Source organism: Thunnus thynnus, chromosome 10, assembly GCF_963924715.1.
Source record: "Thunnus thynnus chromosome 10, fThuThy2.1, whole genome shotgun sequence".
NCBI classification, from domain to species: Eukaryota; Metazoa; Chordata; class Actinopteri; order Scombriformes; family Scombridae; genus Thunnus; species Thunnus thynnus.
Window position 1 is genome coordinate 6561668 of NC_089526.1, and position 14817 is coordinate 6576484.

At 38.6% G+C, this 14817-nt stretch overlaps 1 protein-coding gene across 1 annotated transcript in view; it reads left to right on the forward strand.

Annotated features, from left to right (window-relative positions):
- thsd7ab (thrombospondin, type I, domain containing 7Ab) overlaps positions 1-14817 on the forward strand; it is a 137133-nt gene that overhangs the window by 118288 nt on the left and 4028 nt on the right. Inside the window, exons 23-27 of the mRNA XM_067600170.1 lie at positions 2574-2747; positions 6616-6708; positions 8787-8869; positions 10752-10965; positions 12344-12431. Of these exons, the coding sequence (XP_067456271.1) occupies positions 2574-2747; positions 6616-6708; positions 8787-8869; positions 10752-10965; positions 12344-12431 (652 nt within the window). The remainder of the gene's footprint in view (positions 1-2573; positions 2748-6615; positions 6709-8786; positions 8870-10751; positions 10966-12343; positions 12432-14817) is intronic.

The following is a 14817-nucleotide window of genomic DNA, read 5'->3' on the forward strand; positions in this document are numbered from 1 at the left end:
TGAATAAACATTATTTTCAGGCCAAATGTAACAAAAAAGTTCTAAACATTTGGTGACAGTTGTTTGAGACTGCTGATTTAGGGCATAGTCTACTCATGAAAACTTGTATAGCTTGTAAAAACTTGTATTGTATAGCAAAGCAGGTATTGCAGGTCTTCCATTGCAGCAGCATTAACAACATTAAATAGAAGAAGTGGATGTTTAGCCTTTACCAACACAATAACACATGGGCAGAGACGTAACAGTAGACTGTTGACCACACTTTGATTGACAGGTGATGGGGCTCAGCGCTGCAGCACAAAAACAGCACAACACCAGCTTAGCACCAAAGATGTCAACCCCCAACCCCCACTGATACAAAAAAAAAAAAAAAAAGACAGAGAATCTCACAGATTGGATTATCACTTCAAAGGTTGGGTCTGATGAGTTGTTGTCAGGTTTTGTAACAGAGGCTTATCGGCTGCTGGGTTTGATGTAGCTTTGCAGTGTAGAGCAGAGAAGACAGACAGGTGAGCTCTGCCCGAACCGCTGCTGGACTCTGTCCATCAGGTCTGCAGCTGCAACACTTTACTGCCCCTCCCACGACCGCAACATCCGTCTTCATATTGTGAAGCCGCACCCTCGATGTTATGCTGCACATACTGGAGTTCATATCTACTAACATCGCTATTTCCTTTGGGGAAAAATGGCAACATTTCAATAAGAAAAAGATGGTAGACTGAACCTCCAATTTATGATTCAGCCTGATAAGAGTGGCATATTTTCACACAGTGCAGCTTAAATATAAATCTGTTATTTTCAGTGTCAGCGGTCCCTGAAGGGAGAATTATTGTTACTTGCTTCTGCCAAAAGACAAAACACAAACGTAGAGTTCATTTCCAAAGTGCTATGTGTCTATTTTGGTTTATCATTGATCGTTCATGATTCAATATCTCTGAGATACTGTATAGGGGAGAAAAAAATGTTATCCCTTTTTTCAACCCGAAACTCATTGAAAAGTACTACGAATTGGATTTATTTTAGATTTCAAGTGTGTGGCACGTGTTTCCACTGGCAGATTTTTCATTTTTCATTTTCAAAAAAAAAAAAAAAACCTCATCAGATGTCTGCTGGTCCCTGAGATGGAAAACACTGAGAAACGTTGCCCTAGATAACAAGTCAGTCCAACCCCTTTTGCCAAACTGCAGGAGCACTGAAGTATCAAACAGCAATCAAAAGCACAGACTGTTTTCTGCGCAGGGATGTACTATAGTGTCATTTGGGAGGAAATTCAAGGGCTGTTTGCACATGGATGGGGATAAATTGGGGAATTCTGAGAGGTTGCATGAACACACACACACACTCAAACACTTTCATGCACTGCCACCTTTGACCCATGTTCAATTTCCCCTGTTGTTTGATGAGCTGCAGTTGTCAGCTGTGATCAAAACCAACCCGACCTGCATCTCAAACTCACACCTTCCTCCTCCTGAAACTCTTCAAAGGAGCTCAAGCATCACATGATACGATATGTAAATCTGTATTCTGAACGCATCTCTGCCGCATACCTTAACATCTCACCCAGATTAAACTGTTCTCATCCATAGATAAATAAGTGAAACATTGCTTTAGCACTGCCAAAGCTGAAGATCTGATTTCTACCAGGGACACCCACACTAAAACTGCAATGCAGATATTTTTTTTGCGTAACTTAAATATACTTTAACAGTCAAATAAAATAACAGTGAAAATGAAATAAAATACATCAAATCTAGATGTAAATCCTGAGATAATACAGATCCTGCCAGCCACAGCTCCTCAGACAGGTCTTTTCAAAGCAAAAAGGGGTCCTGATGGTAAAACCTTGATCACCTTTTCGAAGAGCCAGAAGGTCCAACCTCTCTAAAGATCAGAGGCTGCACACTGGCTTACAGGAAATTAAAAGATTTGTGATATGGCTTAAGGCCAGACCTAGCAATGCTGCACAGGTCATCGGGCATTTATTTCAAAAGTCCACACGGAACAAATACCGGTGAAGAATTTAATTTGTAAGGATTTAATTTCTAGCTGCTTTTGAATGAGCTGAATATGTGGGTTTAGCTGTTGTGCTACGACTTTATTCAGTCTGCCGGTTTGAGCCGCCTGTAGCACACCTGACCCTGAGGTGTGAATATAAAGGCTTTTTTTATGGTTTAAGGCTCGCCCTAAGTGTCGTTGTGATCACCATGTTAATTGAATTTTAATTCTCTTTCATTTACGATATGTTTTGTGTTCAGCCTATTTGTGCAACTATTTATTTATTCATGAATTTAACAATTTATTTGCAAGGAGGAATTTGGAAGTTATTGTTCAGAATTTTATTTGTTTTTTGTCATTCTGAAACTTATTGGCAGTCCCTAAACCGTCAAAACTTCTCAGTAAAGAAATGCTCATTACATCTCGGTTACATTTTTAATGTGTAATGTCAACATGACGTCTTGAGTTGAAAGATTTTGACAAGAGTCTTTCATAACCACATGTTGACAGTAGAGAGTTTCCTCACCAAAACCACTTTAGCGGTCCCAATAGTGTATTCTGTCTCCTCTGCACTGCAGGTGAGTGCTACCTGATGGAGTGGTCAGACTGGAGCTCGTGTGTCAGCATCTGCGTCAAAGGGGCCGGCGTGGACTTCGGTTCGGTTCAGGCCCGCTCACGAGCCGTGTTGGCTCAGGAGCCTGAAAATCTGCAGCTCTGTCCTGACCAGGCGTGGGAGTCTCAGCCCTGCACAGGTGAGTGACAGCTTCAACCTCCTCAAGGCCAGACAGTTTGACAAATTAATAGAAGCAAACTCCCTTTGACAAGCGAACTTTCAGTGCATGCTAATTAGCTCGCAGCAAGCTGCCAGACTCAAACTTTGATTCTTTTATTCATTTTCTTTACCGGCGTTCTCCTAATATGCATGATCACAGGGAACTGAAAGTCAGTCTCAGCGTCTGTTGGGCGGAAGGCAGCGAAAAACAATGGACTGCTTGTCAGTGCATCAGCGCGCTAACACAGAAAGACACTTACATTCAGGGTCAAACCTGCAGGCTGTTCAGTCGTCTATCCGACTGAACGTGCATGTTTGGACTGTCAGAGGAATATCAGAAGAAACTCAGAGAGAGAAAATGAGTTTATGAGGAAGGGATTGGGGGGTATCAAATGAAGCTTTTCTAAATGTGAGGTAATAGTGCTAACCATTGTGTCACCTTGGTACCAAGTCCAAAACATGACTGAAAGAAACCAAACCCTGAACTGCTTACTATCACTTTGTTTCACTCTCTGGACTCTGGGTCAGATAGGAGGAACCCCCCCATGCTCATTTAGCCTGGTTTTTGAATCACCACCACCTTATACAAGCATATACACAAACATATACACAATCTCCTCCTCCCTCACCTCCCACTCTTCCTCTCCTCCCTCTGTGACTACCGTTCACGGCCCCACAGCAGTCTTCACCAGCCTGACCTGGTTTCAGAGCATCTCTCAAGGCACATGAGAAGGGGGGGGGCGGGTGGGCTCAGCCAAGACCAGTGAAGGCGGAGGAGGAGGAAGAGAGAGTGGAGGCAGGGAGAGAGGGAGCAGTTTGATGTGAGGCTCATTTGAGAAAAACAAAACCAAAGCTGTGTCCCAGGTGCACACTTTACTGTATAGTAATTCTAACCATGCTTTGTTTCTACAGTGTAATCACAATGAAAAATATGAAGTATTAAAAATGCCAACATGCAGATTGAAATTGCTAGATTTTGGTTCGCATGCTGCTGGAGTGCTGTTAATGAAACGCTATTGTCCCTCAATGCAGCCCAAAAATGCAACAAAGGAGCTGCTCACCGCTAGAAGAAATGTAAAAATCGTGGCCTTATGCCCGACAGCTTTAGGAACATAAAAATAAATCCTTAATCAAACATTTTTCTTGTTTTTTTTGTTTTTTTTTTAATTTGAAAATTGGCAGTAGTTTAAAGCTGCACTAATCAATCTTTGTAGAGACCAAAACAGAGGTAGAAAGAGAGTGAATATTCATTCATAAGGTGGCCAGAAACATGACTTCAAATGAATGATAGCGCTGCTAAATGTTGCCAAAAAAATCAATGAATGCAGGTTTAAAGTCACAATGATTGACATCCCTCGGTGTGTATTTTCATCATCAATTCCAGGTAGTAAAAGCGGTACAATTCATAACTCCAATTACTGCAGTGTCAACAGTGGCATAAAGTGTACTTGTTGTAGTATTACATAGTATATAATATAGAGTTCAGACGCAGGTTTATTGTTTTAGTTTTACAAGTGTTTCTTTCAGGCAGAGGTACTCTAAAAGCAGAGATAACCAAACAAAACATGATCTTTTTAACGCTCCTGTTGTCCTCGGGTCAATTTTGAGTATCCTGACTAAACTTTTACATATAACAGTCCGCCATAATCCATCAACATATTTTACTCTGATCTCAACTACAGTTAAAATAATTCATAATTTCTTAGTCAGAATACTGTTTTGAAACCATTTCAGTTTTTTTGATGACAGCATATAATGACACCTGTTATCCTCCTGGGTCAAAATTGACCCGAGGACAACAGGAGGGTTAAAATGTAAGTTAGTATAAGGGATGTACAATGATTATCGGGGGAGGAGGGGTTGTCAGAAAAGGCGGAGGGTATAGTAATTTTTCTTTTAGCTCAGGGAATGATAGTCTGAACGTTTTGGGAGAGCAGGGGAGGTTCTTTTCTTTTTTTCTTACCTCAGACTTATGTTTTGTTTCAATCTTCCCTTGTGAGATTTATGATATTACAACAGATCAAATACTTGCATGAAAAATGACTTTCACATTCAACAAGTCTGTTCTTAGAAACACAATTCATGTGAATCCCATCAGTCATAAGTGATTGAATTTATTCCTTGTAAGAGCGGCTTCCCTACCTTAATTTATTCAACATCACAACAGAAAGTACAACTATAGTAAAGTAAAATGCTTCATATGAACATAGAATCTGCCTAGAATCTGATGAAAGTAAAGCGTTACACATTGCCAGTCGTTCTGCTCATCTAATTGACGAACCATAAATGTTTGCAACTCTCAGTTCTTTTAAATCCAGGCTGAACACTTTTCTGTTTGCAGCAGCCTTTGATTAAATCAAGTAATTATTCATTTCTTACACTGCACTGTAAATTTTATTCTTGTATTTTATACCTGTCTTATTCTATTTTAGCTTGTTTTTATTTTCTATTCTCTTAGCTCTTTAATGACTGTTAATTGTACTTAAATGTCCTTTTATAATGTGTTTATTTTGCACTTTGTCTAGATGCTTCTAATATTTTATGTAAAGCACTTTGAATTGCCTTGTTGCTGAAATGTGCTATATGAATAAATGTGCCTTATGAAGTTTTGTGACAGTCCATTTGGTAGATGTTGAGATATTTCATTGGATAAATGTAAACTTTGACTAGCTGTTGGTGCCAGTGTTGCTAAAAAGTGAAACACAAGGTCCACCACACCCCAGTAACTTTCTTACAATCTTACAGAACGAATGGCAAAGAAAAAACTCAAACTATACATAAATGTATGAATGCCAAAGACTTTTCACTCATTTCTGACCATAGATATGATGTTCAAAGGTCAGCAGGTTCACTAGCTAACCAGCTTAACGTAGGCTCAGGAGGTAGATTGGATCGATCCCAGCTTCTCCTGTCTAAATATCCTTGAGCACGACGTTAAACTCCAATTGCTCCCGATGACCAGGTCTTGCATGGAGGCAATGCCGGCATGTGCGTTGGTGCATGATAGGAACACTGCAAACTGTTTTGGTATTAAAACGCTAAATGAATGTAGTCCAGTTATAACATCATGGTTATAATGAATCTACTTTCATTTAATAGGCTTGAAAATCAGCTACCTCCATTCTTAGCCCTCACAGAGGTTCTCAGTTATGTTTCAAAAAGCTGTGACTTTTTCTAACACTACTACTGACTCTATTTCTGCTTCTAGAGTAGTTCTTCCTTTGAGAAAATGTTTCTATAGTAGAAAAAGTCTGCTCGTAAAAGATGGTGGGAAGTGTCGGCTGAAGAGAGTGATTCAATGATAACTTAACACATTTGAAAAAACTTCAGCTGTACCAAGGAAAAGAAATGAGTAAAGTGAAGAGCATAAAGGGTGAAGTCGTCTGAGCCTCAGACAAATTGTCTGGTGAAAGCAGCAGATGGAGCTGTGCCATTGACTGCAGCAGTGATACTGTACCCCAGGCCTGTGGAGAATAGCTCTCTCTTTTGTTCAAGGTTAAATTGTTCATTTACGCTAGCCGAATGGTCTGGACTGATGATTGGTTACACGGGACTCCGTAGGGAAATATGGTCATTTACTGCACTGATGGAGATATTGATAAAGTCATAATAGCATTGATAGAAAGTCATTAAGCAAAAGCTCTTACTGAAGATTAAAACATTGAACTGGACCCCTCTGTGAAGACACACTGATAGTGATATTATATGACAGCAGCCTATTATACAACCATAACTTAGCAGCTGCTTTATTAATCCATCACTGTGCTGTGAGAACCATGGTCCTCAACGTAGACTCCGACCATACAGTCTTTATAGATGTTGATTGTTTTTGTGTTTTTTTTCCTCAGGGGGTGAATGTTACGAATACAAATGGTTCAGCAGTCAAAACTCCACTCGTCCGCTTATCTGGTGTCAACGCTCAGATGGACTCAATGTCACCGGTAAGGAATTCTGGGTCTTATAGTTGAGCTCACATTATAGTGTATTTACAAGTTTTGGGGAGTTTTTTGGGTCAACTTACTTGTTAAATACTTGAAACCCAAAGTTTTCCTGTGTTCCCTACACCAGTGACTCCCAACCTGAGGCCTCGACCTCCACGAGGGGTCGCAAGATCATTAACGAGATAATAAAGCAGACAACACATTTTTGCTACACTAAATATTATGTTTAATGTTTACACTATGAACATTTGCACATGTACGGTCAATATATGTACACTAAATTCTTTTAATTTTAAACTCTAGTAGCTCTTTTCAGTTTAGAATATATTCTACGTATTTTTACTGTAAATTTCTATTTTATAAGCGGTACTTGTATTTCTTGTACTTACTTACTTTACTCTGATGTTTGCCTTTTTTCTTGTGAATTCCTGGATAAATAATATGGCTGCAACTATTGCTTGTTTAGTCTGAGCAACAATACAAAAACCCGAGATATTCAGTGTAACATCAGAAAAGACAAAGAAAACCATCAAATACTCACATTTGAGAAGCTGTAACCCAAAATTTTGGGCTTTTTTCTCTTTAAAAATGACTAAAATGATAAATCAATTATCAAAATGATTGCCTATTAATTGAATCTACTAATAAACTAATTGTTTTATCTCTATAAAATATCCAAATAAAACAGAAAAAGACATGAAATCACTTTAGGTAGAACAGTTAAGAACTGATAGACATACAACTGGTGATGAGAGGTCACAAGCCCCTACAATAAAATATATTATGAGTAGTACTATTTTAAGCCAAAAAGGTTGTGAAACATTGCCCCTTTATGTTTTGAATAATAAATAGTGCGGCTAAAGCTACCATGAAAGTAAGAAACTGAGAGCTTGCAGCAGCTATAAAGCTCAACAGTAAAACTAAAACATTGGTGGCAGTTTTATGTAGGAGGTCAGAAATATAAAACACTGTTCTGTAAAAACTGGGGGCTTATTTCTATAAGAATGAAGGTGGTGGATGATGGGAGCCTCCATTCAACACAGAAACATGTGGTTGTCCTAAAGTAACCCCGGCTTCATCAGCTATATTGAGTTATAGATACTTTTTTTATTAAGAAAAGATGGTTGAACATATAGGATGTGTAAAAACAGCCTTTTAAATGAAAATATCAGTCTTGAGGGCCTCATTCACTAATATGTTTGTGTAAAATGTTCTTACTTTGTGCACAAAATAAGTGCAAAATTTCTGTCGAATTCATGACACGTGCAGAATTATAAATCGACAGGCGAGTGCCCGCTATCGGTAATTAGCATACCACCACGCCCCCGTTTCTCTATATAAGGAAAGCTCTGTCGGAGCGGTGCAGCAGTGGAGAGAGCTGTCAATCATTGCAGCGTGAGTGACAGTGATAGTGAAATGTAAACAATAGTTTCAGAGGTAGAAGCCAGAAAAGGCAGATTTATCTGGTAAACATGTCATCAACTGTTGGGAGCCTGATTGTGAATCCTGTAGACAGCCTGCATACCTGTTGCACCACTACCAAAATAAAAGTCTGTAACAAAATAAAAGTGTAGATCTGTGGAATTAATCTAAATAAATCTCTACCGCTGCACATCGTGTTTCGGCCTGATGGGGCAAATTAATCACTGTCGCATTCCAATATGGAAATTCTGATTTATATTTTAATATATTAATAATTTCATTACATTTATGATGATTATTTATGGATTACATCATCTTAGTTATTACTATTATAATTTGTAAATATATTGTGTATTATTAGCAATTTCACACTTTTAAATGTTGTATATTTAGGCCAAATCATTTTTTAAATAATTGTGGTTTAATATACTGTTTACACTGAATAAATATCATTTTTTTAAGACTGTGGGACATTTATAATATGTACGTATGCATGGTCCACAGCAGTTCTAAATTTGTTCGCAGAGTAAGAAAAAATTCAGGTAAGAGTTGCTTAAAACATTTGTACGCGCGGTTTAAGTACAGATTTGTATGCACAGTTTGTGAATGAGGTCCATCGTGTACTCTATTTGATTCTATTGTCATTTCACCCACAGGAGGTTGTCCTCCTATGAACCCTCCAGTGGACAACAGGTCCTGTGACCCTCCCTGTCTCATGCCGAAGTCTTTCTGCAGTGAGGTAAGCTGCTCTTTGTTCTCGTATCACCAATTTAACCGAAAACTAAAGAAAAAAAGTCTTGTAGAGAGAAATTTGGTTTACAGACAAAAATGCACAATAAAAACAGTAAACAGAATAAAAAACATAAACCTGATAGCACAGGTCCTCTAGATAAATGGCAGTGTCTGTACTCACTGTGACACACTGCTGCCAGAATTTAATTTGAACGCAGCAGGGAATAAAATGATGGCAGCATGAAGATGTAAAACCTATTTTTCTGTAGTGCCACTCAACTGAGCTGTATCAAAATCGGTAAGATAAGTTTTTATCCACCAGATACAGCAGCTGGTAAATCTCAAAGTATGTCCATGTTAGTAGAAAGAATATTTCTTAAAAAACAATTTGGACACAGCAGTCAGCTGTAGTCGCTGGTAAAGACTTTATAACCTCAGACTGATCTGCTGAGGAGCGGGTTTATTACCAAGTATAATAAATCTGAGTTGAGAAGTCAATCAGCAGCAATTGCACCTCCCTCATTACCAGTGTCTCTTGAGCAAGGCACCTAATCCCCAGCCAGTCTGGTGGAACTGCTTACTGCCAACAGATCAGACTCAGATACAGTGGTGGAAGAAGTATTCAGATCATTTACTTATGTAAAAGTACCAATACAGCAATGTAAAAATACTGCATTACAATTAAAATCCTGCATGAAAAGTCCTACTTAAGTAAAAGTACATAAGTATTATCAGCAAAATGTAGTTAAAGTATTGCAGTAAAAGTAGTGGTTTGGTCCCTCTGACTGATATATTATTATATATGACATCATTAGATTATTAATAGTGAAGCATCAGTGTTAGAGCAGCATGTTACTATTGTAGCTGCTGGAAGTGGAGCTAGTTTACACTACTTTATATACAGTTTGCTAGTTTAGTCCAGTGGGTCTCATGAGATGATTAATGGGAGAGGAAAGAAGAAAAAACAAATCTGTTTTCAGTTTTTGGACTTTTTCTCTAATCTGATTTTTTTTGGTGAAATATTGGATCATTTGAACATTTTTGAAATGAAAGCATGTGAGAAGTTTAGAGGGAAAAATCACTATTTGGTGGAGCTGTTAACAACTCATATCTCACAACAACTCACATCTGAAATGTGACACGCTGCTTTTTATAAGACGTCAAAAGTCAAAAAGGTTGGAAACCACTGGCTGCATCTTCATCAATGCGTTGTATTTTAAAAGCTTGTTTTATTATCCATTGTGTCAAATCATCTGAAAAGTAACTAAAACTGTCAAATAAATGTAGTGGAGTAGAAAGTACAAAGTAGCATCAAATGGAAATACTCAAGTAAAGTACAAGTACCGCAAAATTGTACTTAAGTAAAGTACTTGAGTAAATATACTTAGTTATTTTTCACCACTGCTAAGGTAGTTGTACAGGGGAGCTTCCAGGTGAATGTGTATAACTTTGTGTGAAAGAGAATTTGTGGTCAGTGAACCTTTCCAGAATAAATAAAGATTAAAAAATGAATGCAGTACAGGTTTATCCGGTTTTCTAGCAGAATTGGAAACAGGAATTAGTGGTAAATATAAGGGGATGAGGCCAACAGGTCACAAACATACTCTGACATGGTTTAGATTTTTCTGGAAGCTGATGCTTTTATCTAGATTAACTTAAAATGAATGAGATGGAGATGGGTCAGCAGCACACATGGCTGCTGAGGACAGACGGGGATTGAACTTGTGATCAACCAGTGACAGGTCAGCCACCCAACCATACCCGCATTCAGGGTCTCTCTCTAAAGCCCCCTTTGATTTATACACTTCCATGCTGACACTCCTGAACAGTCCCATGATTTACTGTACATGGAGCTCACACCAAACATGATTCTGCACTGCCCCCTGCAGGCTGGAGTCTGCATGTGCGAGGAGGGCTTCACAGAGGTGTTGTCGCCCACTGGGCAACTGGACCAGTGCGCACCCATCCCAATTCTGGAGATCCCCACAGCCGGGGACAAGAAGGGGGATGTGAAGACCAGTCGTGCCATTAACCCCACCCTGCCCACCACCATCCAGCCCGGACGCACCGGGCGGACCTGGTACCTGCAGCCCTACGGACCAGGTCAGACCACATAACACACTGTTTACTATTAGATCACATCCACGCTCCACGCTAGGTTTTACCTGAGTGCAGCTCTTCAGAAAAATTCAAAGACACCCGCCTGATATATATGCCTCACTGCCATACATGCAACAACTTTAAAATACTCATTTGGTACCAGGCAATGGAAAAAGAAAGATGTAAATAGTAGAGGTGTTTTGTTGCTGTCAAGTGAAAACCTTTAATCTCTTAACTGTCATGTTTTTGGGAACTAACCATGCCTTAATGTGCTCTTCAGAAGCTCCTATTTTCAAGTTGTCAAGTCATAATTACAAAAACCAACACATTAAAATGCTTCTGAGTCAGAAATGTGGAGGAAGTCAGAAGGATACAGACGTGGTTGGTTTATATTTTGGGAAATGCCACTCTGACAGTGTTATTAATCGTTTACAAAAATAAAAAGTAGAAATGAAACACAGCAGCTGGCCCAATGAGATCTATAAACATGCAATTATGTGTCAAATAATTGTTATCCTGCCAAGACAAAGTAAAACATCATATTTCCAAAAGCTCCCACTTGCAATCGTGACCTGAAGGGATGTTTATGTATGTGCAAGTTTTAAGTCAGGAACTTGTATTTAAAATATTTCCACTTGCATTACTGGATAAAAAAAAAAAAAACAGCCTCCATTTTTCTCAGTGCCCACCATGTCTTTTTAAGTTTATCTAAAAAGGGAAAAGGTTTTAGAAAGCCTAGCGTTTGTAGAATTTTCTCAACCTGCAGAGCACCATGTAATCCTCGAAGTGAAGTTAATACATAAAGCTGAGAGGTTTTCACATGACAACAGCAGAGTTTACTTTACTTTCAGTTTTTTTTTTTTGCCAGGAATAGATTTAGCGTTGACAGGCTCTAATTAACGTTAAGTTTAACACATTTGTGCTTTGCAAACTGCATGACATAAAACTGACACACGATGCATCCGAACCATCTTCTCAGATGCATGTATGAACTACTCTGCTGGTACATTAACATTTCAGAACTGCATCTGCACAGAGCGTTGTGACTGATGGCGCATGACAGCAAAAGAAACATTTAGAAAGCAAGAGCGCAGAACAGATTGAGTTTATGTCTGTCAGGAGCAGGCACTTCCGCACTCGCATGCCATCACGTAACCCTTGTATCGTTTATCTTCCAGGTGTTTGTTTGTTTTCGCAGCGACGCTATTATGCTATTATACTTCATTATAATAAGAACTAAAACATGTTTTTGCTATTTGAGAAAGAAAAAAAAAGTTTCCTCAAGCTCTCACAGAATGAATTGTTGCAGCCTTTTAGTGGCTGATGGTGCCATGTTGAAGTGTAAACAGACAGACAAACTGACAAGCCTCCTCCTCCACAGATGGGAAGCTGAAGATGTGGGTGTATGGTGTAGCAGCCGGAGCCTTTGTGCTCCTCATATTCATAGTGTCTATGATATACCTAGCTTGGTGAGTTGATGAGTTTTATCTCCCTTATTTATCACCATTCATGAAACCAAACCGTCCTCATTTTCCCCACCTGAGTTAAACCAACCCTCCCTCCCCTCCAGTTATCCACCTTCACGTCACCGCTCTTGTTTGTCTTTTTGTGTTGTTGTCATCACGCCACCCTCTTGCGAGAGCAGCAGCTACTGTGCCAAGGTGCATCGCTCTCTTAAGGCCCAAGAGTCTGACGCCAATGGGACGGCGGTCTGGATGGGCCAAAATGCACATGAGATGATTTACACCTGCCCCGATTGCCAAGAGTTGGCTCAAAGTAGCAGCAGCAGCTAATGAGGATGTGGAGGGCTCAACCCCCCAACACACCCTCCAGTATAAGTACCTGCAGTCCTTGACCTTTCCCTGTGACCGCTCGTTAAAGTGTCACATGTCCTGCCTGACTAGCTGAGTGAAGTTGCTGGTGCAGGTGAGGACAAACCGCTCAGGATCTGTTTTAAAGATAGTTTAGAAGGTGTAGAGCGCATAGATAGTGTTACGTCGTTTTTAGTGTCCCTATTAAGTCTTTGAAACTACAATCATACCAGAACATGATTATTAGTTGAGTTTTTTCCTGCCATATCTGTATTTTTTACCTGCTGTTCATACCTGCTATTGAAAGTGACCCATATCTGATGTGTGTTCACTCCAGAATTCTTTGTTTTATACTTTAAGCTTTCTTTAGTATATCTTTGTATTAAGTAAAAGTAATACTACTACAATTGCAAAATACTCCATTACAAGTAAAAGTCCCTTAAATAGAAAAAATAAATAGCTCTTTTCTGTGTGTAATACTAACATGCATTAACAGGCAGCATTATTAGCATTATAAGTTATTTTTCCAACTACTATACTGTATATACTGTTGGCTGATTTTGATCTATAACAATACATCACATTTTATAATCTGATCACATGTTTTGTATGTAAAATCTTAATCTCCAGAGTAACCGGTAACCATAGTGATCAGAAAGACTCAAAATGTAGTGAAGCAGAAGTATAAAGTAACAAAATAGAAATACTCAAATAAGTACAACTACCTTAAAAATTGAACTAAAGTACTGCAGTGAAGTAAATATGATGATAAAATGTGTCTGTACAATAGCATCATCAGATTCTTACTAGTTTATTTTTGCTCATTTAAATAATCACTTCAGACTGTGTTTTTATTTAGATAAAGTTATTTTACAGCTACTTTGTGTTTAGACAAAACCAAACACTGACACTTACTTTGCAGATAAAAACATGTTTATATTCCTCAGTGAGTTATCAATAAACAGTATTTTGGTTTCTTAACCGAAACACAGATATCATATTCACACTAATTTCAAAACATTTAAAGGTGTCAAAAAAAAGAAAAGATTACAGACTGAGAATGTGCAGCAGACATTGCTTCTAATTTTGGATAAATAGGATGTGTGGATACTTGATAAATAACCAACTGTTTATTTTGTGAGTCTTAGATACTCATTTCTATAATCTGATTCATTGTTTTGTTGCAGCAAACTTAGGTACATTCCTGTTAGATTTTAGTGTGTTTATTTTGAACTTAAAGACCAGAATAATCAATTAAATCAATTCAGATAAAAGATGCACTCAGTGTATTTAGATTAAACTCCAACAAGCAAATAACTGATTCCTCCATGTGGCTGAAAACAGATCCTAAAATATCAGATTCCTCCCTGTTTAAACATTGTCAATGTCATGTCACTTTCAGCAGCAGGTGTAAACACAGAGCATTAGCATAGTAGCATAGCATAGTATCCCTTGGTAACACTTTCTGTCATCCGGAGTCTCAGCCTGTGGAAAATTACTACAAGCACATCACATTGCGTATTCACACCAGGATGTAATAACTACAACGTCAGGCCAAACATGATTGTTTGTACTGACATTGTGCTGTTAGATCCCAGTGGGTATGTCAGTGTATCTGTGTAGCTGTGTACTTACAGGTTAGTATAAATGTAATATAGATGTTTTAAAGCTGCAGTATAAGTTAGTACACAGTCCTACAATAACAGCAGACTCGTGAGAAAAAAGGAGACATGTCAATACTACTGCAGGGATTTGTTTGTTTACCACAAATCAAATTTAAAAATCTACATACACTGAAGCCTCCTTCATGTCAGAAGCATGGTGTCACGCTGCCCTCTTGTGGTCAAAAGAGGAAGTAGGGCAACACATTCCTGTTTATTTCACTCCCAATTGATTTCCTGTCATATCCACAGCCCATGATCCTTTTTACTCATTACACAGATTGATGTTATTTCTCTGTATTCAGCCTTGAATGTTCAGACTGTATAAAATGTTCACCTGATATTTGAAAGCTTAAAGAGGGATCAGGGAATAAAAGGGAACT